Raw genomic sequence first — 25,898 nt, 5'->3', positions numbered from 1 at the left:
AAGAAATCCCCTTTCAGAATTTTTTGGTGTCCAAAATCTTCTCAAAGATGTTATTTTACTACATCCACATGTTCTTGGATTGATTTTTCTATATGATGTGATGAATAACATCTAGGGGAAGAGAGAAAAAATGAATTATGTAGGACATTTTTTTATTTTAATTACAAATGTTGCGAATGAAGGAGAAAAAAAATTTTGATGTGATGAATGCTCAAAACATACTAACTTCTGGAGGTTGCATCTTTATAGAGCATTAAGAGTGCCATTTTCGTCAAAAATTTTAACAAATAGAGTAGAGGTATTTTCGTCAACTGCAATGTTTTAATGGTCTATTTACTGAGGTGGATTGACGGAGGGGATAAATATTAAAAAATGAAATGTTAGGAATTAAACTGTAAAATACACAAAACCTTAGGGCTGGGGGACTTATTGTGATTAACTTTTTTTTCCCCCTATAATCTTCGTACACCGAATGCACACGTGTAATCTTACCAGGATGGCATTTCAATTTTCAAGTACGATATGCAACTACCAGTCTAGGAAGCGGAAGGAGGAGTAGTAAAAACAAAACCAGAAAAGCTTCGATTGGTTTTCCTCTTCCTCCCTCTGTATTGAGCTGTCACATGTGCTTGAGACTATTTTGGTCTGAGGTATGAATGATTTTGTTCTTTGTTTTCCACACACGCGCGCACGCAAAACACACAGATATGTGTATTTAGGGTTCTTAATTTATCCTCCTCCTGCAGTTTCAATCAAGATGTGTGTATGATTTCCAATCTCGTTTTGTTTCTGTAAATATTTATCACAAGGAAAGAATTTTGCTGCTCCTCACCTCCTCCCTCCGGAGAAAAATAATACTAGCAGCCTGTTACCAGTCTGACAGAGGATCCACTAAACCTCAATCAATCGTCTTTTTTTTTTTTTGGCAGCTCCAGTAATATTCAACCTTTAATTTATCATTTTTTTCCAAACGTCATCTGATAATTTTTTCTCTTCCCAATTCTTCCTACCTAAAATCGTCGCTGATGTGACGCGACGTGGGATCCTAATTCTAATACATAATTGCCTAGGTACGTAAATCGTCCGAGTCCTGAGAGTTTCTTGGGAAATGATTATGAGCTACCGATTATTAAGTACTTGTTTAGGAAGGTTTGGCTATGTACTTGATCGTTGATACACCATTTTCTGCTCTTTCGGATTGCATGTGTGTATATATATTTTAAGATTTTCTTTTATTGCTTACTCTTCCTTTACTTTTTGCAGGCAACAGAGACAAAATAAACGAGAGTGAAAGAAGGATGTTTGTGTGATAGAGAGATTCGAGAGCTCTTCCTTTTAAAGGATCGTTATATTTGAAAATTATAAGAGAGAGGATTCTGCTTGTACTTGTTCTCCAATTGTTCCCTGAACAGACTTGGCAATTTGCCGACTGACTCGTGTTTTTGCGCTTTCTTGTCTGCATTCTAGCGCTCAATCGGCCTGCTATTTCTGTTCCCATTAGTTCTTAATACAGGCTTGCTTCCCCATTAGTAAATTAGTTATTGGATATTTGCTTCTGACTCCTCTTCCCTTGCTCTTTGACTTGGGAGCGCTGCCACTAGTTCTGGTAACCAGAACTACTGTCAAATTTGTTAACTGACTTTTGTGGCCAGGTGCTTTTAAGTCAACGAGACAATGGACAGGGTGCAAAGGCTTCTGATACAGGTTCTTCAGGAATCCCATGCTGGAGGAGAGTCATTGCTTGGCACCATTAGGATTGCTGTTTTACCCATAGCAAAAGTTTTTACCATGTGCTTCATGGGGTTTCTAATGGCTTCCAAGTATGTTAACATCTTACCCGCCAATGGAAGAAAGCTCTTAAACGGGGTAAATAGACAACATCCTCCCGCCCTCTAGGATTCTGAGCTTCTTTTTCGTTTTCTGTTCTCTTTCCATCATCATCTACCACCAATTTTACCAATTTGTATGAGGCACGAATTCACTCTCTTGGCTTTTGGCTGAGTTGCTCTCTGTTGTACGCTGCCTTATTTTGTTAAACCACTTCCATCCTCCCCCCCCCCCCCCCCCCCCCAAAAAAAACCAAAAAAAAAAAAAAAAGGGGGAGAAAAGAATAGAAAAAGCTGGGTGTAGAAGGCAAAAAGAGGTACGAGCACTCAACCTCTTGGGACAATGACCAATTTGGTCCCTAATCTTGGGGGTCTTAGCCAAAATTGGACATGACCTCAAAGATAAGGGGCCAAAAAGGTCTTTCTTAAAGGTCCACGTGCTGTGCATATGACCAATTCCGTTAAGATTTTCGAGTTTTCGTTTAGGGGTCCTACATTGGCTTTATTTTATAAAGTTGAGGAACTAAATTAGTAGGCGGTGATACATAAGAGACCAAATCCAAAAGATAAGGGACCAAAATAGTTGATTTCCTAAGCTTCTTTTGATGTTTTAAAGAATGCTGAAATTATTAACTTGGTGCTTGGTGTGCTTGATGCTAACAGATGGTGCAATTCATTATGTAAGTTATGTGTATTTAACATTGTAATGCTGACAGTCAGTACATATTTTTTGTGCAGCTTGTCTTTTCACTTTTGCTCCCGTGTCTGATATTCTCCCAACTTGGAGAAGCTGTCACCTTTCAGAAAATGCTTGAATGGTAGTTCTTGCATAGAATTACTTATAAGTGAATGATAAATTGCCCTTGTTTGACATTCCTTTCAAGAACTAACTGAACCAATCAGAATTTGACTAGTATTTTGTTTATTTTCAGGTGGTTTATCCCTTTCAACGTCATTCTAACCACAATATCAGGCTCTATTATAGGTCTAATTGTTGCATGGATTGTCCACCCACCCTATCCATTCTTCAAGTTTACTATCATACAAATTGGAATTGGTAGGCTTTCCAGTTTGTAGTATGTATGCATTAATTTTTTCTATTTTTCTGTTATTTGTTTATCTTGTGTGTTTCTGGCTTCCTTTTGAGCAGTGTACAAGTGTTTATGACTTCTTCGATTGCTAATACAAGGTGTGCAAGGCATCATATTTATTGATGATTCTGATAAAAAATATGGCATAACAGGAGAAATTTATAGAATTTGACATAAGATAGGCTAGATGCTATGTGTTTCAATTATTTTCTCCGATTTATTGCTTGAATTGAGATCAGTTTGTTATGATTGTGACTAGATGCATGTGTTCAATTTTTTTGAAAGGTCAAAACATAGTTTAAGATTGCAAACTTTTGAATAGGGAGGTTGGATTGCCAAATAGTTTTTTTTTTCTTGTATCTTTTTTCTCCTTTGTATCTGTGTGTACATTCTATGAAGGGAGTCACTTTTCAGCGTTCGTACTCTCATTATAAATTTCATTGGTTCAACGATATGGTGGCTCAGGTGAGAGTGTTAACTACAAAATATTTATGAACCGTTTAATTTTTTATGTATAGTCTTCATTTATTGTTACTAAAATGGTCAAACTGTTAGACTTTTTTGTGCATGTTGGAATCTCAAAGAATCAAAGGTTCTTTAGTTTTGTTTAACTTGTATTTTGTGCACCGAGGTTTCATTCTTTTTATTCTTGTTATAGATCCCTCTTCAGTCCTTCCTCTCTCCAGGTGAACGAGCACAGCTAATATGTTTTCACTCTGGCTTCTGGATTGTGGTTTTTGTAATGATTGAAATGAAATGGTCACATACTAATTAAATTTAGAGATATAAATGCTCTTAATTAATTAAAGAATTGGGAAATTCTATCATAGAGTAGGATATGTTAGGTTTAAGAATTGGGAAAGTCTATCATAGAGTAGAATATGTTAGGTTTTTGTCTCCTATATTTAGTGTAGATGGACAAATGATGGAAGATGTAAGATTTGGGCCTGAAAAGCATTGTCAAAACAGTCAAGTGCATGGGTATATCAATTGTGCTTCCTCATTGACCATGCAACTTCTGTCTCACTACATAATGAGTTCCAAATCTGACAGTGGAGTGATGTGCTAGTGATTAGTGCATTCTCCTAATTCATGAATTTTATTTGATAGGGTCATATGCTGTCTACTATGCTATATCTCTTGAGTTATTTGGAATATGCACCATGTACAGGGAATATCGGTAATGTGCCACTTGTCTTAATTGGTGCATTGTGTCGAGACAAATCAAACCCCTTTGGCGACTATGAAAAGTGCTCTCAAGATGGAAATGCATACATCTCATTTGGCCAGTGGGTAAGTTGAGTTCAAACTGTGTTACCTCGCTTTACCACATGTATAATTGCCTTGTCTGGTTAAAAACTTTATATGGTAGGAGACTTGGGACTTGGGTTAGGTGGTTGATTATCTTAACTGATTGTCAAAAGTATCTGCTGTTACTTTTAGTTGGCCTGTGGCCTCTCTCCAATGACAATTGTCTGGATGGGTGGGTCCTATAGGTTCTTTTCTAGAAATTTTCTGATATATCAAAAGGATAAAGCAAGCAGCTACTTTTTTAATTATCATACAACAGAGAAAAACAAGGAAAAAGGATTTCGTGCCTGACATTCTATAATGATCACATTACCAAAACAAAGAAATAAACAATCTCTGCATTATCTATAACATTTAAGAGTATAAATATTCCATGTAATTGTGCACGCATACACACACACATATGAGTTCTCTCACCTCTCTTTTGCTGTGCCTAAACTTATAGTAAATTCTAAACTGTATTTGATATGTTGCAAGAATGAAGTATTAAAACAGAAATTTTGTGAAACATAGTTCCATTGCTCCTTTTACTTGCTTTTGTTCTTGTTAACTTCTGCAAATGAGTAAAGTTTTAACACCCATCTATGGCTTTGGAACATGGGAAGGTGTGAATACTTGGAAGTTATGATATACTACACTAGTATATTCACTTAGTCATTACTGGAGACTTGTATGAGCTTGATGATGCTTTTATTTTATTTGAACATGAACTCATCAATTTGGGCTATGAATCCAGGTTGGTGCAATTGTTGTGTACACCTATGTATTCCATATGCTTGCACCTCCTCCTGAAGGTACATTTGACATTGTTGATGAAAATCATCCAGTCAAGAATCTTTCAAAAGATAGCTTCCAGTGTCAAGTGAAGGATAATTCTCCTGAGCAAGTGCCCTTGCTTAATGAGGATGCTGTATCAACTGACCCCAAAACCCCGAAGAATGGAAAGGTTATAACGTATTTAGCATGGCATTAATTTTTCTTACCAAGGTTATAATTGTATATATCTGAAAAATAGGACCTGCTTTTGATTGGCATGGCTGTCCAGACAAATGCATTGGGTTGCTGGAGAACCAATTTTCCTGAATTAAAAACTGTTTTTTCTGTCATTATTTACGCCTCTGCTAATAATTGCTTCTCATTGCAATTACATTGTCATGCAGATGAAATATTTTCTCAAATTTTTGTTTGAGAAATTGAAGCTCAAGCAAATACTTCAACCCCCAATAATTGCAGCAGTAAGTTGATCTCTCTTAACTTTATGCCTTTACTAATACATACTTTTTTCTTTGGCTTTTGATTTAACATGTAAGTGCTTTTCTCTATGGCTTTTGATGTATCATATATGTATTGTCCTTTTCATTAAATCCATTTTGCATAAACACACGGATCGGTTCTGATATTAATGCCATGGATGGGAGACCTCTGACTTGACTTGATTACAATGAATGGGCTTTGTACTTAAAACTCTTCTATAATTTATTTGACAATGTCTGTAGATCAAGTATGTAAAATTTTCCTGCTTGGCTTGCAAATGTTTGGCTTAGCAATTTTAAAAACTGAGTCTTGGAATCATGAAAGTAGTAGAAACCAAATTGCCCATCTTGAAGGCTTTTAATCTGTCAAATCTTGATGAGGCCTAGTTTTGACAGAAAAGGTTTTATGTGCATGTAAAGGCATTCCAGAGTATGGACCTTCCCAAACTTTTTGGTCCATTTATTAATACTACATAATGAATAATGATAATAATATTTTTTTATAATTGAGTGTGTTCACAGTAACTGGTTCTGAATGAACACCAATATCATTTACTTGCCTTGCATTTTCTGGGAATGGTGCTAGCTGTTTTGTTTGCTTTACATGAATATGTAACTCATAAAAATTGCTGATTGGTTGAGAGCCACTAACCTAGTATCTTATTAAACAGTTCATCGCCATCATCATAGGATGTGTTCCATTTCTGAAGAGGCTGATCTTCACTTCTGATGCCCCTTTATACTTCTTCACTGACAGCTGTATGATACTTGGGTATGTTCAGATCTGTTTCCATCATATCTTGTGTCAACATTTTTGTCAATAAAGGGTTTCTATGTTCCTACCATATTATTGCCTAAAATTCCTACGTTGGTGGAGAGCACACAAATATGATTTAGGACTGGTTTCTGGTTCACCAATATATTTATAGCAGGCCCATCTGCATGCTTTGATTTTAAGGGAATGCATTAAATCTGGATTTTGAGTTGGTGAGAATTGATTTGTTATGCATGTTTATTAAAGCTAATGGCATGTCTTTTTTCCCAGGGAAGCCATGGTTCCATGTATTTTATTGGCTTTAGGAGGCAACCTTGTCGATGGTAAGTTTTGATGTGTAAATTTTCTTCAATTGATAGTGTGGTTTCATTTTGGGATGATAGCTGCATTGAGCTAGTCACAAGCAGCTTCACTTTGACTGACCTAACCTATTTTCAAGCTGTCCCACTAGAACTCTATCGAGTTTTTCTTGCCTGATGATTATGAAGTATTATACAGGTTTGTTGTTAACATTTGTACAAGATAAACTAATGCAGAAGTCTTCCATATGATGTATTTTACCATTTAAATTTTCTCTTGTTGTGTATATCTTCTTGTGTATTTTACCATTTGTACGACATTTAGTGTTTTGTCGAGCTGAAGTTTGAGTTTCGGGCTAGATCTTCTGTTTTAGTTTTGAGTTTTGAGCTGAAGCTTACAAGTGTATTGACTTAAATCAATTTAACTGCACCTCCTGATATTGCCTTTTTTGCATGAACTTTTGGTTTATACTGAGTATTTTGGTGCCGTCTTCCTCCTATCATGCACCCTCTACTCCATTCCTTTTTTTGGTACTGTCCTGTACTCTACTTGCTGCTGTTTTTGTATAATTTGAATGTCAATTTGGTAATTGCAGGACCAGGAAGTTCAAAACTAGGTCTACGAACAACTGCTGCCATCATTTTTGGACGGCTCGTTTTAGTTCCACCAGTAGGCCTTGGTATTGTCATGTTAGCTGATAAATTGGGGTTTCTTCCCCCGGATGATAAGATGTTCAGATTTGTTCTCCTCCTCCAGTATAGTATGCCTACATCTGTGCTTTCAGGTTAGATCAATCTCACCCAACTAGTGTAATTTATTGTTTTGAAGACTTGGACGAGTCATCGTCTGCCTCTGCTAGGGCTCTGCCAAATCACACTTTGAGAAAGTTGCTTTTGTGGAGAGCAAAATGAGAAGTTAAAATCGAAAAAGCAAAATGCAGTATGCCTGTTCCAAATACTTACTTCAGCGCTGAAAACCGAGCCCTTGAGTATTTGTCTGTGCATGTTGTTGATTTCCATTGCGCTGCCCTGAGAGGGGTATTCTTTTGGGGCATTACAGTTACCATTTTTATGTTAAATGGTTCCCCCCCCTTGATGACAGGTGCTGTGGCCAATTTGAGAGGGTGTGGAAGGGAGGCAGCTGCTGTCTTGTTCTGGGTTCATATCTTTGCTATTTTCTCGATGGCAGGATGGTTCATCCTGTATTTCCGTATACTCTTTTAAGGTTACTAGTACATGAGAGCCAAAGCTACCGTGAAGGCTTTGACAGAGGCGACCGATCTGCTGTTTAGAGATTATCGGATGTACTTGGATTCTTGATTCTGCAAGCACCCCATGAATCGTGTAAGCCCAACGAGCTTTAGTTTTCGAGTTTCAGTCCATGCAAAGTCTCTTGTAATTAAGCAAAATATTCTTTTAAGTGTCGCTCGGTACTACCATATAATTTCCATTTATTTGGTGATAATCCAACCTTCCACCCTCTTATTAAGCAGAGAGAACGAACAGGCATACAGGAAAGAATTGCGAATCTCTCTTTTTTTCTTTTTCCTGTTAGAAACAAGGGATAATTTTAGAAACTTCCCTTGAGGTTTCTAACTATTTCACTTAGTTCCCTTAACGTTTTAAAAATTATACTTATTTCACTTAGTTCCCTTAATGTTTTAAAAATTATACTTATGTCTCTTGATTCGACACTTTGGTAATCAAACTTTAAAATAGAGTCAAAAATTTAATGAATAGCCTAAAATGCTTTTATAATACAAAGTTTAATTTGTCTTTTAAACAAAAGGAGTGTTGAGTTTTTTATACTAATATTTGTTATTTGATAATCAACTCTAATAATAAATTTTTGGCTATAATAGGGTTTTTTTATATAGTGCTTCATTAGAAATATAAATTGTTTTTAAGGTAGAGAAGAAAGTGTCGTTTTGTTTCTTTTAAAGTTTATGGATTATTTTTTTAATAAAAATTTATGGGCTAGTTTAGTTGTGGAACTATCATAATTTGATAGTGATTTTGGGTTACTTGTTTCTAATCATTGTTGACTTGTCCTTGATTTTGATATCAAAAAAAAAAATTGAAGGATATTAAAAGTTATCAAAAAAAATATTACCAATTTAACGTTTAAATTGGAAATGAATAAAAAAATTATAAAATCCTTCCTTTTGCATAAACATGGCAACAAAAGAGTTTTATTAAAAATATTAATGTTAGTATTATCATTTTAAATTGGCAGGGAGGTAAGTGTTATTTTTAACACCTCAGGGAGCCAAGTAACATTAATTATTTGAAACCTCAGGAAAGGTTTCTGAAATTATCCTAAAAACAAAAAATAAAGGCTGCGGTGATTAAACAGCACAAAGTGATGGACTCCTGTACATGGCACAAGCATGGACCCCTGGATTAATAGATTGATGATGAAAAAAAGGAAAGGAAAAAACAAAAACAAAAAAAAGTAGCAGGAGGCATGGGAGTAGCGGCTAAGCGGATCGGACGATGATACTACGCATCATATCCTTGAACTCAAAAAAGTCAACAAGGCCATCGTGATTGAGGTCGACGCTGGAGATCATCATCTGGACTCTATCCATCTCCCGGGCCTCCTCCTGCAACCCCAGCTTCCCCAGCACCACTTGCAGCTCCCTGGCCGATATGTAACCGTCTCCGTCCTCATCAAACACCTTGAATGCCTCGGAAAGATCAGACTCCTCCTGCTGCCGCGCTTCCTCTTCCTCTTTACAGCTACTGGGAGGGGAGGTAGAATCGGCGTCGTCCTGGTCCTGCAGGCCGAAAAACACGTCATGGAGCGAGCGGTGCAAGGCGTCGAAGTCTTGGAACGTGAGGCCAGCTTGGCCTGGTTGGATGTAGGAGCGGAGCGTAGAGTCTAAGTCGCAGAGACGGGCGTCCAAGCCGAGGAGGTTGAGTGCTTGGGTGAGCTCCTCCGCGGAGATTATGCTGTCCTTGTTCTTATCAAAGAGATCAAAGATCCGGCGAAGGCGCAGGGAGTTGAGACAGGGGGACCGAAGGCGGAAGGACGAGGAGTCTTTAAACGGGGAACCACGGTTCTGACTCCCACAAGCAGTAGTAGTGCTATTCGTTTGCCTTTCCATGATGACACTTGACAGGACAAAGCTGAAGGTGATGATGAATGGTTGGAGGCTCAGCTGAAAGCTATACCGCCGTCCAACTCCAAACCCAATATTATCAGTACGCAACGCACGCAATTGTATGCGTTGGTTTCGGTCCTATTTATCGTTGACGATAGACCCAGTAATGTTTGATATGCGTTGAAGAGAATCATACTAGTACTTGTTTGATATGCGTAGAGAAGAGAAGAAGCTTGGGGAGGAAGTAGTACAATAAAGACTTGACCCCCCGCGGCCGTGGGGGGAGGCAGGGTGTAAAATCGGCGACTTTGACCGTTGACCCTTTTTTGGGTTTTGGGTGGTTTAGCCTCATACTCATTTTTAATTACTACTAAGTGCTACTTAACTTAAAGTAGTATACGTAGTTCGTTCATCCAGTGCGTTCTTTTGATAGTTGATATGCAAGAAACCCCAAATGCCTTTTTTTTGGGAAGGAGTAGACTGTGTTACTACAATTAATTATAGTTTGGGTTTTACTACCACAGACAGCACACAACTCCGACCATTTCCGCGCTTACTATTCCCATCGTTGCCGGCCCGTCATTGAAGCTCAGTCTCACATTTTGGTCATTCCAGACGCGGATTGTAACGTTTCTCTTTCCTCAGAGGTTATAGACCAAAAAATAGTTGACCATTAATAACTTTTCTTTCGTTCGACCTTGGTGGATTTTGATGGTCAACGTTCGTATATTAGCTCAACTCCCCGCCCGTATCACTTCTATCACTTCTTTTTTCATGTTTAGCTAACATCTCTTGCATGCTTTTTTTTTGTTTTTTGTTTTTTGGGAGGGTGGCTAACCTTGCGTTGAAAAATAATTGTACCGTCGTCGTCGTGGATGCTTTCCAAATGTTTCTCATAACCATCTAATGCCTTTTTATTCCAACTGGTTCAAAGAAATTTTATATATATATATATAAGCTAGTTAGTTTTCACATCTTCCAAGTGTGTCAAGAGTTTTTTACCTTAAAAATGTTGTGCAATTTTTTCTTATACACCTTTTGCACTAAAATTTATGTAAAATAGATCCAAAAACAAATTATAACTCCTAATCCTTAATTCACACTTTGTTTGGATTATTACTTTTAACAGTTTTTATAGAAAAATATATTATATATAGCGATGATTTAATGTATATAACATAAAAAATGATTTTACAATCCAAATATCTTTCTCATAAATTCTTAGGGAAAATCGTCAATTTAGTCCTCAAACTATTTTACTAAAGTCAATTTGGTCCCTCAACATTTTATCGCATGAATTAAGTCTCTTAACTAAAATTCTTGTGTCAATCGAGGACCTATACGATATCGCCACTCAAAACACATGTATCTGTACAGAAACCGACGGCGAGGCAGGGGCTTTTTTGAAAGTACACAATAAAATTTCTACGGGAAGCAAGACTGAATTTTTTTGTGGTGATTTAATTTGTTGTGGGTAAAAAATTTCCTTCCGAAAAAGAAATTCTTACAATGTTCGGAATCCACATACGAACTCGTTCCTTCGATTCTACAATTCCGGCAAGTTCGCCGAAACCAATAATGGGAACTCCAAGATCCAGCAATGGAGGCTCTCCAAGAACTGAGGTGGGAGAGGTGGACACCAGCGCTCCATTTCAATCTGTCAAGGCCGCGGTTAGCTTATTTGGGGATGCTGCAACCTCGCCTAGGTCCAACAACGACGACAACAACATGAAGCAGCCCCTTCTATCTAGAAAGCCAAAAAATTCCTCTATTGCTGATGAGGTATATATGTCATAGTATTCTAAAGTTTTTCTTTTTTTTGAACATAGAATCTATCATAGTATCGAACAGCCAACCACCATCACTTTTACCACCAGGGAATAGTGACTTTTTTGGTTGGGTAGGGAGCAGAGAGTGCTTGAGAAAGAATCCGCTCTTCACTTGGCCCTCAAGCAACTGTAGGACTTCAGGGCACGACTCAAATGCACAGAAACCACAATAGCTCAAGCTTTCCGGGAACTAGAGAAAGCCAATAGAACGCTACAGGAACTGACAAACAAGCTCGAAATCATTAATGAATCCAAGCAAGCGGCAATCGAGGAAACAGAAGCTGCAAAGCAAAGAGCCAAGGAGCTTGAGGAACACAAATCCAACAGACAACACCTTGGCATCGATGCTTGGAAACAGGACGTCGACAACGAAAGAGAACTATACAAGGCCTTCGCTGCTGAGCTCATTTCTGCAAAACAAGAGCTTACAACCCTCCGACAGGATTTTGATCGAGTCCTCGAAACAAAACTGGCTGCATTTCAAGAGGCTGCGGACGCCCAGCACCTCACCCAAGTTTACCGAGACAGGCTAACTCGAATTTCCAGTGAAATCACCACCTTGCGCGATACACTTGGAGAGGTCAAGTTGGCCACTCTCCAGGCGCAAGATGAAGGAAATGAGCATCGTGAAGAAAAGCAGGCTCGCTTCCAATCTCACTAAACAACCAAGGAACAAGTAGAGTTGAAAATCAAATCCTTGAAAGAAGAATTTGATGCTAGCAAAATTCTCGCGAAAAAGCTCGAAGAAACAACGGAGGCAATCAAGCTTTTGCAAGAACAGCTGCAAAATGTTAGAGAATCAGATATGTCCTCTCTGAAAATCGCCACAGCAGAGCTTGATGATGCTACAAGGAAACTGCGAGAAATTGTGCAGGAACAAAACTTACAGAGAAGCTCAGTAGATTTCTTTAAGGAGGAGCTTGATAATGTCAAGAGGGACCATTCTGAATTGAAGGACAAGGCATCGGAAGCAGAATTAACAGCTAAAACTTTGCAAAGTGAATTGGAGAGATATAAAGCACAGCTCAACGCAGCTTTTGCAGGAGATCCCCAAGGAAAGTACGATGATATGCGCTTAAAACTCCAGCAGCTGGTGTCGGAGGCTGAAAATGCTAGGCAGGGAGCAGAAGAGATCAGGAAGAACATCTCATTACTTAAGCAAGATGCTGAAACAGCACGTGAACCAATTCCGTCAGAATGGAATGGAAAACTGCTGCCATTCCTCGCTGCCATTTCGTCGGAATATTCATCCTCGAGCTTTTTCTTGCTCTGTTGTGCTGCCCGTGAACCAATTTCTCCATTCCACTATGTTTTCGTCATCTTATCTCCCTCCATTGCTGGCAATTTGCATCGGTGGAAAACCCCTAATTTCTTTCGTTATTTGGATGCAAAATGGGTTCTGTCTTGGAAAACCCCTAATTTCTCAGGTTTCCTCCAATTTGGATGCAAAATGGGTTCTCTGTCTTGCTTCCCTTAGAAATTCTATTGTGTACTTCCAAAAAAGCCCCTGTCTCGCCGTCGGTTTCTGTACAGATACATGTGTTTTGGGTGGCGACACCGTATAGGTCCTCGATTGACACAAGAATTTTAGTTAAGGGACTTAATTCATGCGATAAAATGTTGAGGAACCAAATTGACTTTAGTAAAATAGTTTGAGGACTAAATTAACGATTTGCCCAAATTCTTAGCATAAAGGAAAAGGAACTAATAGCTAGTTTGGGAGTTCAGATTTCAAAGGAATAGAAAAGAAAGGAAGGGAAAGGTGGACTTTTCTACGTTTGGGACATATAAGTCGGACGGAAAAGAAAAGAAACGAACGGATCTTGAAGAGAAGCCAAGCGTTGCTACAGTGCAAAATTTTTTCTGACCAAAACGGGCAGAAAGCGAAGGAAAACTGATGAAAGCTTACCAAATTTTTTTTTATCCTTTCTTTTCTCTCATAAGTTATCCTTTCTGTTCTTTTCTTTTCTATCCTCAACTCACAAACTAGCTATAAAGCATCGGGGAAGAAGAAAAAGAGAGACCGGACTTGAGGCATCTTTTGAGAGAGAGAGAGAGCGTGTCGGTGTTTGCAAGGACTATTTGGTGTCTAGGGTTGGTTTTTGAGGCAGGAAGGTTTCCAGATCTATACTTGCAGATGCACTGCGGATTAGTCGAAGAAGGCGGTGGGCACTGCTCACACCCAATAGAGATCTTTCTGTTCAGTTCAGCACCTCTTCGTTCTTCACTACTTTCGATTTGACTTGGGTAATCTCCCGTCTCCATGCTAGCTGTTATGCTCATTCCCCTCCTTCCCCACATTTTTCTTTTTTTTTTCTTTTTTTTTTTCGGTGGGGTGCGGGGGGGAAGGGTGTTTGGGAGGACGTAATGTGGGGTGGGGAGGTTATTGTTACAAGCAACGCGGTAAAAGTACTTGGATTAGCTTGAAGTACTAATCAAGAATTGATTAATCGGACCGCATTTGTTTTCTGCTAAATCATTCCGTTGTCACTCGGGGATTCCTTCTGCGTAACTCTCTCTCTCTCTCTCTAAGAAACAGCAGTCCAAAAATAAACCCAGGGAAAAGAAAGAAATTAGTGATTGATTTTTGGGTTTAGCACCAGGGCTGCTTGCTTAGCGTTTCTTTTGTGTGTGTGTTTTTCGTTTGCTTGTGCCGTGTGACTTGGATCTTGCTCGGATTTCTTTACCTCTGTTCGTCACTCCTTTTTTTTTTTTTTTTTTTTGGTTTTGGTGTGGGCATCCTGTGGATTCTGGGACCTGTCTAGATACATTGAAAAACGGGGAAGATATCTCTCAGCCTTCAGTTTCAGCTGTGGAGGTCTTCGTGGTATTGAAGAAGAAGCTGCAAATTCCCACAACATCGACATCAAAGAGCTCCGACCGACCATCAATCTGGGCACCTGACCATCAAAATCACAATGACAACGAGGGAAATGCATCTATGGGAGGAGCAATCACCACTGATTCCCCCATCGACTTTGTTTCCTCCCTTTCCAAAAGCTGTTTCTGTTATTATTAATCCTCACTCGAATAACCATCCATCTTCTCCCGATGATCATACACAAGGTCTCTGTGTCTGTACCCCCAAATACAGCGTCTTTGATCCTTTTGCTCCTGGACCTAATAATACCTTTTTGCTTGCTCCGCATCCTACCGAGTACATACAAGAGTCAGGGGACAATGTTGTGAGGAGGCGGCGGCGGCGGCTTACCTTTGGTGATTCTACTTGTGGCTGCGTCCCTCACACCAACACTGTAACAGCCATAACTGAAGAAGAAGAAGAAGAGACTTTATTTCAAACTGTCTATGAAAGCCTCTTGGAAGCGATCATTTCCACGCAGACCAAGGGGATTCCTTCTCCCGGAAGAAGTCTTTCTCAAACTTCGGTTGTTGTTGATGGATTTGGGACGCCTCGTTCTGCAACTAGCCTTAGTGGAGTTGCCGAAACTTGTCCCCGAGCACCAGTAAAGCCCTCTAGGGAAATTACACGTATTCATACAGGTTTATGCAGAAAGCTTGAATTCTGACTATTCCTTGTGCAAAGCCAATCAGTACTGAGGACGCCTGTCGCCTACAACTCTCGACAATGCCATCTTTGACTCATTCTTGTTCTGATTAAATAGGCAATAATAATAATCATATGCTAGCAGATGCCAGCTGGTATTACATTCATTGACATTTTGATTTTATCCTGGTATTACTCAAATGCACTTGCAACAACTTACAAGGAGGTGTTTGGAACTATAAACAAGTCAGCTTCATCAATGATGGTTGTTAGTACTACGGGAGAGAAATGAGAATTGCTTCCCTGCATATATCAGTAGGTGAACTTAACTTCTTTGGCGGTGTAATTTTTATTGGCATAGAGTGCGTCTGACTGAGTGGTAAATGAAGTTAGCATAAACTTGTTCTTCCGAGCAAAAGCACTCGAAAATAAGCTTTCAGAACTTCCATGGGAGGAAATTGAGGATCATCGAGTCTTCTTAGCTCCAAAAAAAATCAACAATTGAATGAGCAGTAGTAATTACTAGTAAAGTTAGATGTTCACATGGCACTTAGAAGAGCAATCTATCTATCTACAATATTAAATGCTTCTTGCAATGATCAGTGGAAAGGACACTCATTTCTCCTTCCGGAACTTGATAATTAATAGTACTCATTCAGCAGAAAATTGCAATACAACTGCTTAAAAATAACACCACCGTTTCTACCTGAGTGCCTTTATATATATACTAGCAAGAGAAAAAGGAAAACGTACGGATTTACATAGCACAGAGACAAAAATGTTGAGAGTGATATGCAGCTGAGATACAAAAGAAGAAGATATCAACATCAACATTCAAGAATGGACATGGCAGCTGCAAATGGGTGGGGTGGGACGGAGGACGGAGTATAACTACAGACATGAGACAACCACAAAGCAAAACAAAGTGCATCAAAGCAAAAAGCAAGTAGCAGCACTGGCCTAGTGGAATCAGCAGCAGCAATCGAAGCCTCGAAGTCAAGCAGCAGCAAAGAGGCAGACCCGGCGGCTATAATTTGGTCCTGTAGTGACAGGTTTGGTTGGTAAGCCTCCTGTTGCCTACATCCACGTCGAGGTCGCAGGTGGTGTAGGAGACCACGTGAATCTTAAACAAAATCCGGACATAGCCGGAGATTCGGGTGAAAGTAGTGAGGGGTAATGTACCGGAGAGGACGTCCCGGTAGAGATTGGAGTTGGAGAGTAAGCGGTCGGCCATGAGGGTGAGGGTGATGTTCATGGGGAGGGTCTGGCGGGGGCCAATGTGGCCAGCCGGAATGGGAACCTGCCCAACGTCTTGGCCTCTATACTTGAGGATGGCGGTGCTGTTGGCGTAGTGGAAGCCGACTCTATTGGGGTTGTTGACGGCGATGTTGGCGTCCAGGCTGACGTTCAACAGCACCCTCAGCCGGAAGACGTCGACGGAGACATCGATATCCCTGAGGGAGACGGAGTTGACGGTGGTGACAGGTCGTTTGGCTTTGAAGACGGTGAGCCCCAATATCAGCATGACCAACCCAACCACCAATATCACCCCGATGATGGCCGCCCAAACCACCACCGTTTTTCTTCTCCACCTCCTGCTGGTCCTCGTTTCCCTTTGGTTTTGGCTGGAAGATATTTTCTTGGTGGATTCGACCTCCATTTGGCCGATCCGATCGGCCAATCAATTCGAACGCGATACAAAATTCTCCTCTCGACCCTGGTGGCTCTCGTGATCCGAAGGGGAAGGAAAGTGGCAACAGCTGCGCCCACCCGACTAATATCATCCAATATCATAATATGAATATCATCATACTTTATTTTTCTTTTGTGTAAGTGAAGCGTGTGTGTGTGTATATATATATATATATATATATATATCACAGTATTATATTAAACTTAGAAGAGAGGTGGAGTGAAAAGTGTTACGGATTAAGACTGCTAGACTATTTTATTGGTTGGAGTAATTTAGTTGGCAATCACGCATTTATTTCCAACTACATTCTGCATACCCACCCATCGCTTTCGCCATCATCATTCCCCACCCTGTGGAGAGATCCCTTCCCTTGTGCTTCATCCACCTTTTATTTCTTTGTCAAACACCGATTATAATTTGTTCTGAAAAATAATCTTGCTCTCCTTCGAACGCATTCAAAAGTTTTGCCGAAAGGAAAAGTAGATCTTGCTCTCTTTTGAATATTTTTTTTTTTTTGGAAAAAAAATGGCTAATAAACATCAAATTCCCTTAATATATGACCAACATTTATCCTTATTTCTATAATTTGTTGTTATGTTTGAAAATTTTTTTGTTAACCGGCTATACATTTACCATATTTTTGAGTAGTTAAGAAATCTCATAGTCATAGTACATAATAAGGGGTGGTTCTGATTTATTATTTTATTGATTATAGATTCTGATCATGAAAATGTTATCTTTTGTTTTATATTCAAATTATATTTTTTTAAACAATAAAAAAAGATAAAATTCATAATCACTCAAATTTTGGAATACAAATTTATCTCAAATAATATTTCGATTGCATCATAAACATATTTCTCAATCCACCTTTTTATATTCCCAACTACTTTTTATCTCACATACATCAAATCACAAAAAGTGCTACAGTAATTATTTCAAATAATATTTTAAATAATACTCTATCCAACCACATATTTCTTGCCGATTCTAACTATTTTTATAATCACTTTTCATAATCAATTTTTTTTTAGTAGGCCCACTCCCTTTGTTTATTTATTTATTTATTATGTTTTTGTAAATATCCATGCCCTTGGGACACAACATAACAAACAACTTGTCACTATAATTGTTACATAATATCATTCAAACTTGATGCAAAAGATTAGATATATAATTTTTTAAAACAAGACATAGTAATAATATTCGAAAAAAGAGAGAAATGATTACAGTGTTTTTTTTTTTACTTTTTTATGAGAGTGAATGTGGCTCTACCATTTGATTAATTAATTGAAATATATAGTAGGTAAAAGCCAATTAGCGAATTTGGATGTGGTAAAAATCATTAGTAATAGTACCACAGGCCTCTATGGGAGAAACAAGTGTATCAAAACCAAAAATGAAAATATGTTCACAAAAATTGAAAAATTTTTTAGGGAAAAATGGCCTAGTCCTCTTTTCTTTTTCTTTTTTTTTTCTATCATACGTTAACCTATTCCTATTTCTGCTCCTACTCTAACCTATACTTGGGAAAAGAGAGACCCAATGAAATCTAGAAAAATCACTGGAAACTAAAACACCATATATGCATAAACCTATATGTGTTCTAAGGGATCTTAATAATTGGCTGGATATTTTGATGTTTCATCCCATGATTAGTCTTAGAGACACAAAATCAGCTTTGAATAAGTGATCTAATAATTTACTGCCTTTTTTTTTTTTTGTTCCGTATCAAATTTGGATATGTTGACATTTTATTTGACAGTCTTTTACCATTTTTTTGGTTCTTGGTGTGTCTAAACTAGCCTAGCATCTATTTACACAAACAAAACTTGGGGTAGTTATCCCCGTTACATCATTTCCAATTAACTATCTGAATTCATCTGGCGGTTCCGAGTGATAAGGAGAATCTGTATCCATGTTGATGTTTCTCTTTGCTGGCCGGTCTGTACAGTAGCTCACCTCTCTCTCTCTCTCTCTCTCTCTAAGTGTACTAGATCTTACATACCTTATATTAATTGAGTGGCATTTTGACCTGACAAAGAAGATTGAAATGTAGGCTTCTGTTGTTCCCTTCTCGGCTTCAGAATCAAATTCCAAAACTACTTCCTGTCTCCCTTTGTCCAAGACAAGTCTCAAAGTATGTTATCATAACCTAAAGCTCAGCGACTACATTTGAAACTATGCCTAACTTTTCACAGAAACTCATTTCGAGATTCCACATTCATCAACATAAGTAGATAAAGAGCCGAAGAGCTCTGATGACCTGGATGGTTTTCGTCATCCTCTCACGTGCCAAGCATGTGAGTCACCGGCCTTTTATTTTCCGCGCGATGCGCCAACGTCTGCATATACTTCCTCTCTAGGGTTTTCGTAAATTTCCTCCGCTGCCGCCGCTTTCTCTCTTCTCCCCATCTCTCCTTCGCCCGACCTTTATCCTCAGAAGCTAAACCCATCCCAACGCCAACAGATGACCTGGATGGTTTTCGTCGTCCTCTCACGTGCCAAGCATGTGAGTCACCGGCCTTTTCTTTTCCGCGCGATGCGCCAACGTCTGCATATACTTCCTCTCTAGGGTTTTCGTAAATTTCCTCCGCTGCCGCCGCTTTCTCTCTTCTCCCCTTCTCTCCTTCGCCCGACCTTTATCCTCAGAAGCTAAACCCATCCCAACGCCAACAGATTACTCGCCCGGTGCTGCAGTTTCACTACTGCTGGTGGCAACAGTAGTAGTAGTAGGTAGGACCATAGCTGTCACACTCAAATGGACCAAAATGGCACCGTTAATTCCCGTCATCGTCAATTGCTCATGTAGTAGATGTTTTTGGTCCATCGTCAATTACTCTTAGTTTTGTCATCGTTAATTCCCGTCCGTCGTCAATTACTAGAGATCGGAGTTTGTCAACGAGTAGTCTGGATTGCTCACGTAGACTATTGATATTGATGGAGCTAGGCCTCTGCTGCCGCTGCGCTTATTGGTGTTGGAGGAGGAAAAGGAGAGCTAATTATGTGGTGGTGCCGTGGAGGAGTAGTGGTGGTAGAAGGTAACTCCTTAAATTTGCCTGTTTATTTTCGTTTCTATTTTTTTCTAATTTTTAACCTATATGTCCTCCTTTTTTTTGCCCTCTTCGAGATGATCTGAAAGAAAAGCTTCAACTCCAGATCTTCAAGCTAAAGTAGTAGAGCGAGGTATGCTTGATTTTCTCCACTTTTTTTCCTAATTATTTCATTTCATTGGGATTTTTTTTTCTGATTTTTCCTAAAAAAGAAAGAAAACAGAAAATCGTTCTTTTTTCCCTTTTATTTCTTAGGGTATTTTTTCGATTAATTGAACTTGGATCTACTTATTTTTCTAAATTTGTATGGACCATCTAATCATTTTCATTTAGTGCCCTTTATTTATTATTGGTGATTTTTATAAATTGAGTGCTTAACCTTTACTATTGTAGGTTTGACTGTAACAATCCTAATAGCTATATTAGTAGCAGCAGTAATCCCAAAAAGAAAGATGGATTCCTTTAGGTTATGCCACCGTCAAGCAAGAGGTACTTTTTTCCTCCTCTTTTTTTTTTTTCTAGAGCATTGGTTTTATGTGTTCAATTTTTTTTTTTAATGTTCCTTTATGAATTGACATTGTTCTTTTTCTTTTTTCTACCTCTTGGATTCTGAATTTTTCTCATGAGTTTTGAATCAAGGAGCTGGAGTAATTGGGTCCCAATAAAGGCTGGTGAAAGATGTTGTCCAGAGTTTAGTGGATGATAACCTTGTTTCAAAAGACAAGATAGGGACTACTGTGAGTAAACTTGTCCGTATGGAGTTAGAAACATAATTCATAGTTGACATTCTGTAGCTGAACATTACACAGAGTAGAGCATTGGAATCACTGCATTTGCTGCTTCTGATGTTTTTTTTGTTATCATACACTTGTGCTTTGACATACCAGAGTAGTATATGTTTGCGCAATATCTCAGTTTTTTTATTGTTTAAATTCCAGTGCAAATATTTAGGTAAAATTAACTTGGAAAAAAAAGACTGTCCTTGATGATTGATGTGATAATTTGGTTTCCCTTTCTTTCCCTTTAGTTGACTGTCAGGTTTTAAACATCAGCGTTTGTAGTTCAAAAATTCTGGAACATATCTTTGTATGTTATTTTTTTTTTACTGACATATAAGCACACGAGAATATCATGTTTACTAAGATACTGATTCAATATTGCTATCATCAGTAAACAATTCAACTGTGTTCGTGCTACTGTATGGCCAAATACTTTTATTTCTATTCAAAAAAAGAAAAAAGAAACATATGTTGTGCAAGTATGTCAAAAGTATGGAAAACACATTAATGAATTAAAAGGTGATGTCTTCAGTTAAAGACAAAAGTGTATGGACAAGTTACACCTTCAATTGTTTGCAATTACCTATTCTTTTGTAGTCCATTCTTTTGAGTTTTTTTACTGTTATCTCATTGATTTGTATTCCTTTTAAGTATATCCTATTCTTTGACATATCATTGGATGTTTTTTCACTAATTCAAGCATCAACACTTTTTCTGAAATGATATGTCAAAAATTTTGTAACATTTAATTTACAGGTATGGAGTGTTTTGGTTTCTGTAAGATATCATGTTGCGTTGCTTAGACGGTGTGAAGCATTTACTTTCTGCTGTTGTCAATTGCTGTGATTCTGAAATTTATAAGCAACCCCGAGGATTAGAAAATCCTGAAGCTCTTGCAAGGGAGACTGTCTGTATGTCACTCAAGACTGATTTCTAGCATTGTACTAAGAGCCTATGTTATGTCACTTGCATTTCTTTTTTCATACTGAAGGAAACGAAACTGTTACTTAGATCACGTAGCCTTATTTTCATTGAATGGCACGTGCTTCATCAACATAATTGTTGCGCAAATTGAGAAATTAATTTTACTTAGTTGAACTTCTGGCATCTGACTGGACTGAAATTTCTACTGCTGATTGGCCAGGGGTGATTTAAATTAACAAAGACTGCAGTATTTGCTCTATGCTATTCTTTTCACAGTGCATTTAAGCTCTGAGTTAAAGCTGCATGAGGCAAAAATAAGTTACCAGTGTCCATATAAATTCTCAAAGACCGAAGGAGTTTCTCTAGCACTTGGTGACTCTTCCTTCCATGTCAATATCAGGTGCCATGTCTTAACTTGATGCAAGCTCAGGCCACAGATTGAACCATGGCTTCTTTTGGAGAATTGGTGTCATATCTAAGGAAAGGCAAAGGTATACAAGAAAGTAGTGGCGTAGAAGATATTAATCATGAAGAGACCACACTTATTTTAAGCACATGTAGATGATTTAAATAGTCTTGAAGATAGTAGACATGATCATCTAGCTGGTTCTTACTTCACATATCTCCTATGTGATAAATGGTCTAACAAAGATGTTGAGGTTTGCAGACCTTACAAGTGTTTTTTGAAAATGTGGTGCATTTTCTTAGTAGTAGATTGTCTAAAATGGGGCCATCTGGAGAGTTTGTCTTCTTTGTACCGTGCTCAGCTCATTTTCCTTGACTAAATGGAATTTCTAATATTCAGAGCTTACTTCATTTTCGTGCTGATAAGAATTTTTTTTATATCAGTTGTCTACCAGTTGTTCTGATTTGGAAATTTTGCTGTTATTTTTTTTTCTTTTCCCCCTTTTTGGAAAATCTAGCTGCAGTCAGTGTCAGTGAGATAGAGGCACTGTATGAATTATTTAAGAAGATCAGCAGTGCTGTGATTGATGATAGGCTTATCAACAAGGTAATAGATTTCACTGTAAGTGGTACAAGTGCTATTCAAACATAGCCATACTGTCAATGCACTGACTTGTACTTTTTCTGTCTCAGTTACATCCCTCATGTTTTTGTTTTTCTATATTTTGTAGTTGATTTATGTTTTTTCCTTAATTATGCTAATTAATTGCTTTGCAGGAAGAGTTTCAACTTGTACTATTTAAGACAAATAAAAAGGAGAGCTTGTTTGCTGATCGGGTACTTTCTGCAAATGTTGAACAATAGAATTGATATGTTTGATTCATGTCTGTCTCCATTAGGAGTATGTAGCTTTTCTGAGCTGTTTTCCGACGCCCCCCCTGTTCTCTTTGTGCGGAAAGTATTCAAACTTAGTCACCTTTCCTTTTGATAATCGATGACAAAATCATTAAAAATTCCCAGGTATTTGACTTGTTTGACACAACGCATAATGGGATATTAGATTTTGAGGAGTTTGCACGCTCTCTTTCAGTCTTTCACCCAAATGCTCCGATTGATGATAAGATTGAATGTAACCATCTTTCTTTTTACTTCTTATTTCTTCTTTACGCCGTTGTTTCATGCATATACTCCCTGGTATATCAATATATCTCTTTCAGTTCGGTAAAAGATTCTTATTTTTCTATTCTGTGCTCCTTTTTCATTTTATTTACCTATTAGTTGACATTTAATTATTGTGGCCTGTGGTCGAACTTGCCTTAATTTGAATGCGGATTTTGTTGTTCATACCTTCTCCTCCTTTTCTTTTCACCAAGTCTTCTGAATCTCTTTAGTTGCTCTTTATTGTTTCAGGTTTTGCTTTGCGGTAGAAAACAGTTGATTCTACAACAGATGAAGAGCAAAATAAAGGCTTTTTTAGAGCTGCATATGTAACTTCTTCCTGTATCTATATTTCAACAAGTTATAATTTTGCATATCCTTGCATTCAACTTGAACAGTAGCCTTCAGGTCATTTCAGGGATCCTGCTGGTGCCATTGACTCTCGCGCTGACCATCTTTATGTTTTGGCATGTTTACCTTATTCTGCAAAACAAGACCACAATAGAGGTTTGCATTGGTGGTGATAGTATTTTTTTCATCTATCTGGCATCTGATCAAGTCTGATGACCACTTCCTACCTTTTTTACCGTACAGTACCATGAAGGTGTGAGAGTTATGTGGCTTGCAGAAAAAGGAGGTTATCTGTATTCACATCCATATGATCTTGGTACTTATGAGAATATGATATCAGTAAGTCGTTTCTCTCTTCTCTTGTTCTTAGTAGCAAATAAGAGAGCCTAGAGTAGGCACTTCATTTGGCTGATCAAATTAGGCTTCTTGTGCATAGAAGTTTACTAACTAATACTATAGATATCATGGTACAACATGCTCTCCGAGATATGGTCTTAGCTTTCTAGGCATTTATACGTGATTTACTTGACTTGCAGGTTTTAGGTTCAAATATCTTTTGCTGGGTATGTCCCACCTCAGAGCAGATTGGTTCTGGCCTTCGTTTCCGCACCAACAATCTGATGGTCCTATATCATTTATTGATGATAATCAAATTATGGTGTCCGCATGCTTTCTTTTTGGAAATACAGCCATTAAAAAAGTGTCTTGTGTAGCTCCTCCTTACATCCACGTTGTTGCAGAAGTAGTCAAAGTTGACTGGACTTCTGAAGCAGTCAGATGTAAAATAGGACCCTCCTTCTCATGGCTTTTTTTTTTTTTTTCAAAAGTACCATCCTCATACAATCATGTACAAATGACAGAGTTCCAGGCTAACTCACAGCAACTTCAAGTAGAAGAGATAGGCCAAAAATTGTAACTTAAAGATGTTGTAATGTTGTGACTCTCAGGAAGTGTATGAACCATAATTCATTTAGTTGATGTTTTGATTGAATTTGTTGCAAAATTTAGGTCCCGACTCTGAAATTGGAGAGTTTTATATGGGGCTTCTATTTTCCTTTGTTTGATGAGTATTTGAAATGTGATTGATGAAAGCATTATTACTAGGAGGCATAAACCGCGTGATGTGCATTGGAATGAATAAAAAACATGCCTAATTAAACATAGATTCATGAAATAAGAATGTTTGGTGGATAATAACCTTTATAGTTTATCAAGAATAAATATTCTTTAGGAGACTTGAGATCCTTGGTTACATATTTGTCTTCAGCTAGCATTTTATCTAGAAGAGATGGCATTTTATCTAGAAGAGATGACCGCTGGCGAGTATTCTTCTCAGAAGTTGTCATGGCGGCAACAACAGGATAGTTTATCAAAAAGGGCCTTATAAAAAAGAGCAGTCTTTATGGGTGAAGCCAATGCCTTTAACTACTTTCCAGTCCTACAATTTTCCAGTTTAAAATAGTTTCTTGGCACTCCGCCAGCTTTTCTAAAGCTACTACAATCTCCCAGTCCTGCAAATACAAAGCAACAAAGGAAATTCATAAATCATGATATTTTCCAGTTTATTAGTAGGAGAGAAATGACTGTTAGTAAAGGATTATGCCACCATCAATGAATTACGGAAAGATCTGAAAACAGTTCAACAATCTTAGAACTCTTTGCGTTAGCGAGATATTTCTTTATATTTCACAATTTTAGAACTCTTTTATTGTTAGCCAATTCAACTAAAGAGGAATTCAAAAACTGTACCCATTTCATTTTTATTTCATTGATCAACTCGATTAACTCATAGTCAACTAATATGAGAATTCAATCACTTTTTTTTTCAAACTATTATAATCACAATTGGATCAGTATTGCTATATATAATGAAAATGCCTTCAAATTTAGCTTAGTATTTCCCTTTTTGTCCTATGAAGCATAATATATACTTGTGGTCACACTCTATGTTTCTACACTTCATGAAAAATAGTAAACTTGATTCTCATGTTAAACAAGAAATGGAGTGAGATAAAAGAAGAATTTCCCAAGTTCCAACGAAAGTAGTTCTATATCTCGACAGTACTTTTTCTCTCTTATAAAGTACGATATATTCAGATCATCACATCCTATGCTTCTGCACTTCATGAAAAATGCTGAACTTTATTCTCATGCTAAACGAGTAATAAAGTAAGATAGGAGAAGAATTCACCAAATTTTAACTAAAAAAATATTAACTTTAAATCCTAGCAGTACCTCTCTATAAATCTAAATAAATATTCGTACTATTTTTGTAAAACGATTTTGCCATCTACTTATTCATGTATATTTATGCTTAGTTGTGTACACATTATTAACCAACAAACATTTTTGTTCCATGAATCCACATGCTTAAGGGGACATATTTTATGTTTATCCCAACGCGCAACGCGCGTTATATGCCTCCTAGTTCCTAAGCAATGCTCCAACTCCAGCCAGTCTTGGGTTACTAATTACAGTCCCATCCACGTTTACTTTATTCTAGTGCATAAGTGTTTCGCCCAACAAACGTACCCGAGCT

At 37.9% G+C, this 25,898-nt stretch overlaps 4 protein-coding genes, 1 long non-coding RNA gene and 1 pseudogene across 17 annotated transcripts; 4 read left to right on the top strand and 2 right to left on the bottom strand.

Annotated features, from left to right (window-relative positions):
- Positions 1-509: 509 nt before the first annotated feature.
- On the top strand, positions 510-8,020 carry LOC140009239 (protein PIN-LIKES 6-like). 2 transcript variants are annotated; one of them, XM_072054132.1, is made up of 11 exons: positions 510-650; positions 1,264-1,866; positions 2,565-2,644; positions 2,759-2,883; positions 4,089-4,210; positions 4,965-5,174; positions 5,389-5,463; positions 6,153-6,253; positions 6,527-6,579; positions 7,152-7,340; positions 7,658-8,020. In XM_072054132.1, exons 2-11 carry the CDS (start codon positions 1,675-1,677, stop codon positions 7,777-7,779), a joined length of 1,269 nt encoding a protein of 422 aa, XP_071910233.1. In that variant the 5' UTR covers positions 510-650; positions 1,264-1,674; the 3' UTR covers positions 7,780-8,020. The 2 variants fall into 2 exon arrangements, with proteins under 2 accessions (XP_071910233.1, XP_071910234.1); XM_072054133.1 differs by having other exon boundaries at positions 542-650; positions 1,653-1,866.
- A 915-nt stretch (positions 8,021-8,935) lies between these two features.
- Positions 8,936-9,799, bottom strand: LOC140009240 (calcium-binding protein CML42-like). Its single transcript, XM_072054134.1, has one exon. The coding sequence runs from the start codon at positions 9,663-9,665 to the stop codon at positions 9,036-9,038; it is 630 nt and encodes a 209-aa protein (XP_071910235.1). The 5' UTR covers positions 9,666-9,799; the 3' UTR covers positions 8,936-9,035.
- Positions 9,800-11,240: 1,441 nt separating this feature from the next.
- On the top strand, positions 11,241-12,968 carry LOC113695549 (WEB family protein At1g12150-like; annotated as a pseudogene).
- Positions 12,969-13,226: 258 nt separating this feature from the next.
- LOC113695912 (uncharacterized) lies at positions 13,227-15,163 on the top strand. The gene is made up of 2 exons (XR_011816592.1): positions 13,227-13,738; positions 14,257-15,163. It is a non-coding gene; the product is annotated as an uncharacterized lncRNA (long non-coding RNA).
- A 514-nt stretch (positions 15,164-15,677) lies between these two features.
- Positions 15,678-16,838, bottom strand: LOC113695911 (uncharacterized). Its single transcript, XM_027215112.2, has one exon. It carries the CDS (start codon positions 16,654-16,656, stop codon positions 16,024-16,026), a length of 633 nt encoding a protein of 210 aa, XP_027070913.1. The 5' UTR covers positions 16,657-16,838; the 3' UTR covers positions 15,678-16,023.
- Positions 16,839-19,088: 2,250 nt separating this feature from the next.
- Positions 19,089-24,350, top strand: LOC140009238 (calcineurin B-like protein 3). Of its 12 annotated transcripts, XM_072054128.1 has the most exons (11): positions 19,089-19,730; positions 19,820-19,875; positions 20,136-20,231; positions 20,382-21,432; positions 22,375-22,472; positions 22,628-22,687; positions 22,871-22,979; positions 23,261-23,337; positions 23,417-23,515; positions 23,603-23,698; positions 23,896-24,350. In XM_072054128.1, exons 4-8 carry the CDS (start codon positions 21,309-21,311, stop codon positions 23,275-23,277), a joined length of 408 nt encoding a protein of 135 aa, XP_071910229.1. In that variant the 5' UTR covers positions 19,089-19,730; positions 19,820-19,875; positions 20,136-20,231; positions 20,382-21,308; the 3' UTR covers positions 23,278-23,337; positions 23,417-23,515; positions 23,603-23,698; positions 23,896-24,350. The 12 variants fall into 12 exon arrangements, with proteins under 12 accessions (XP_071910229.1, XP_071910228.1, XP_071910226.1 ...); XM_072054127.1 differs by lacking the exon at positions 22,871-22,979 and having other exon boundaries at positions 22,375-22,457; positions 23,427-23,515; XM_072054125.1 differs by lacking the exon at positions 22,871-22,979 and having other exon boundaries at positions 23,427-23,515.
- The last annotated feature ends 1,548 nt before the right edge of the window (positions 24,351-25,898 follow it).

Source organism: Coffea arabica, chromosome 6e (genome assembly GCF_036785885.1).
Source record: "Coffea arabica cultivar ET-39 chromosome 6e, Coffea Arabica ET-39 HiFi, whole genome shotgun sequence".
Lineage (NCBI taxonomy): Eukaryota > Viridiplantae > Streptophyta > Magnoliopsida > Gentianales > Rubiaceae > Coffea > Coffea arabica.
Note: the sequence above shows the minus strand (reverse complement) of the source record. Positions and strands in the feature narration are given on the sequence as shown.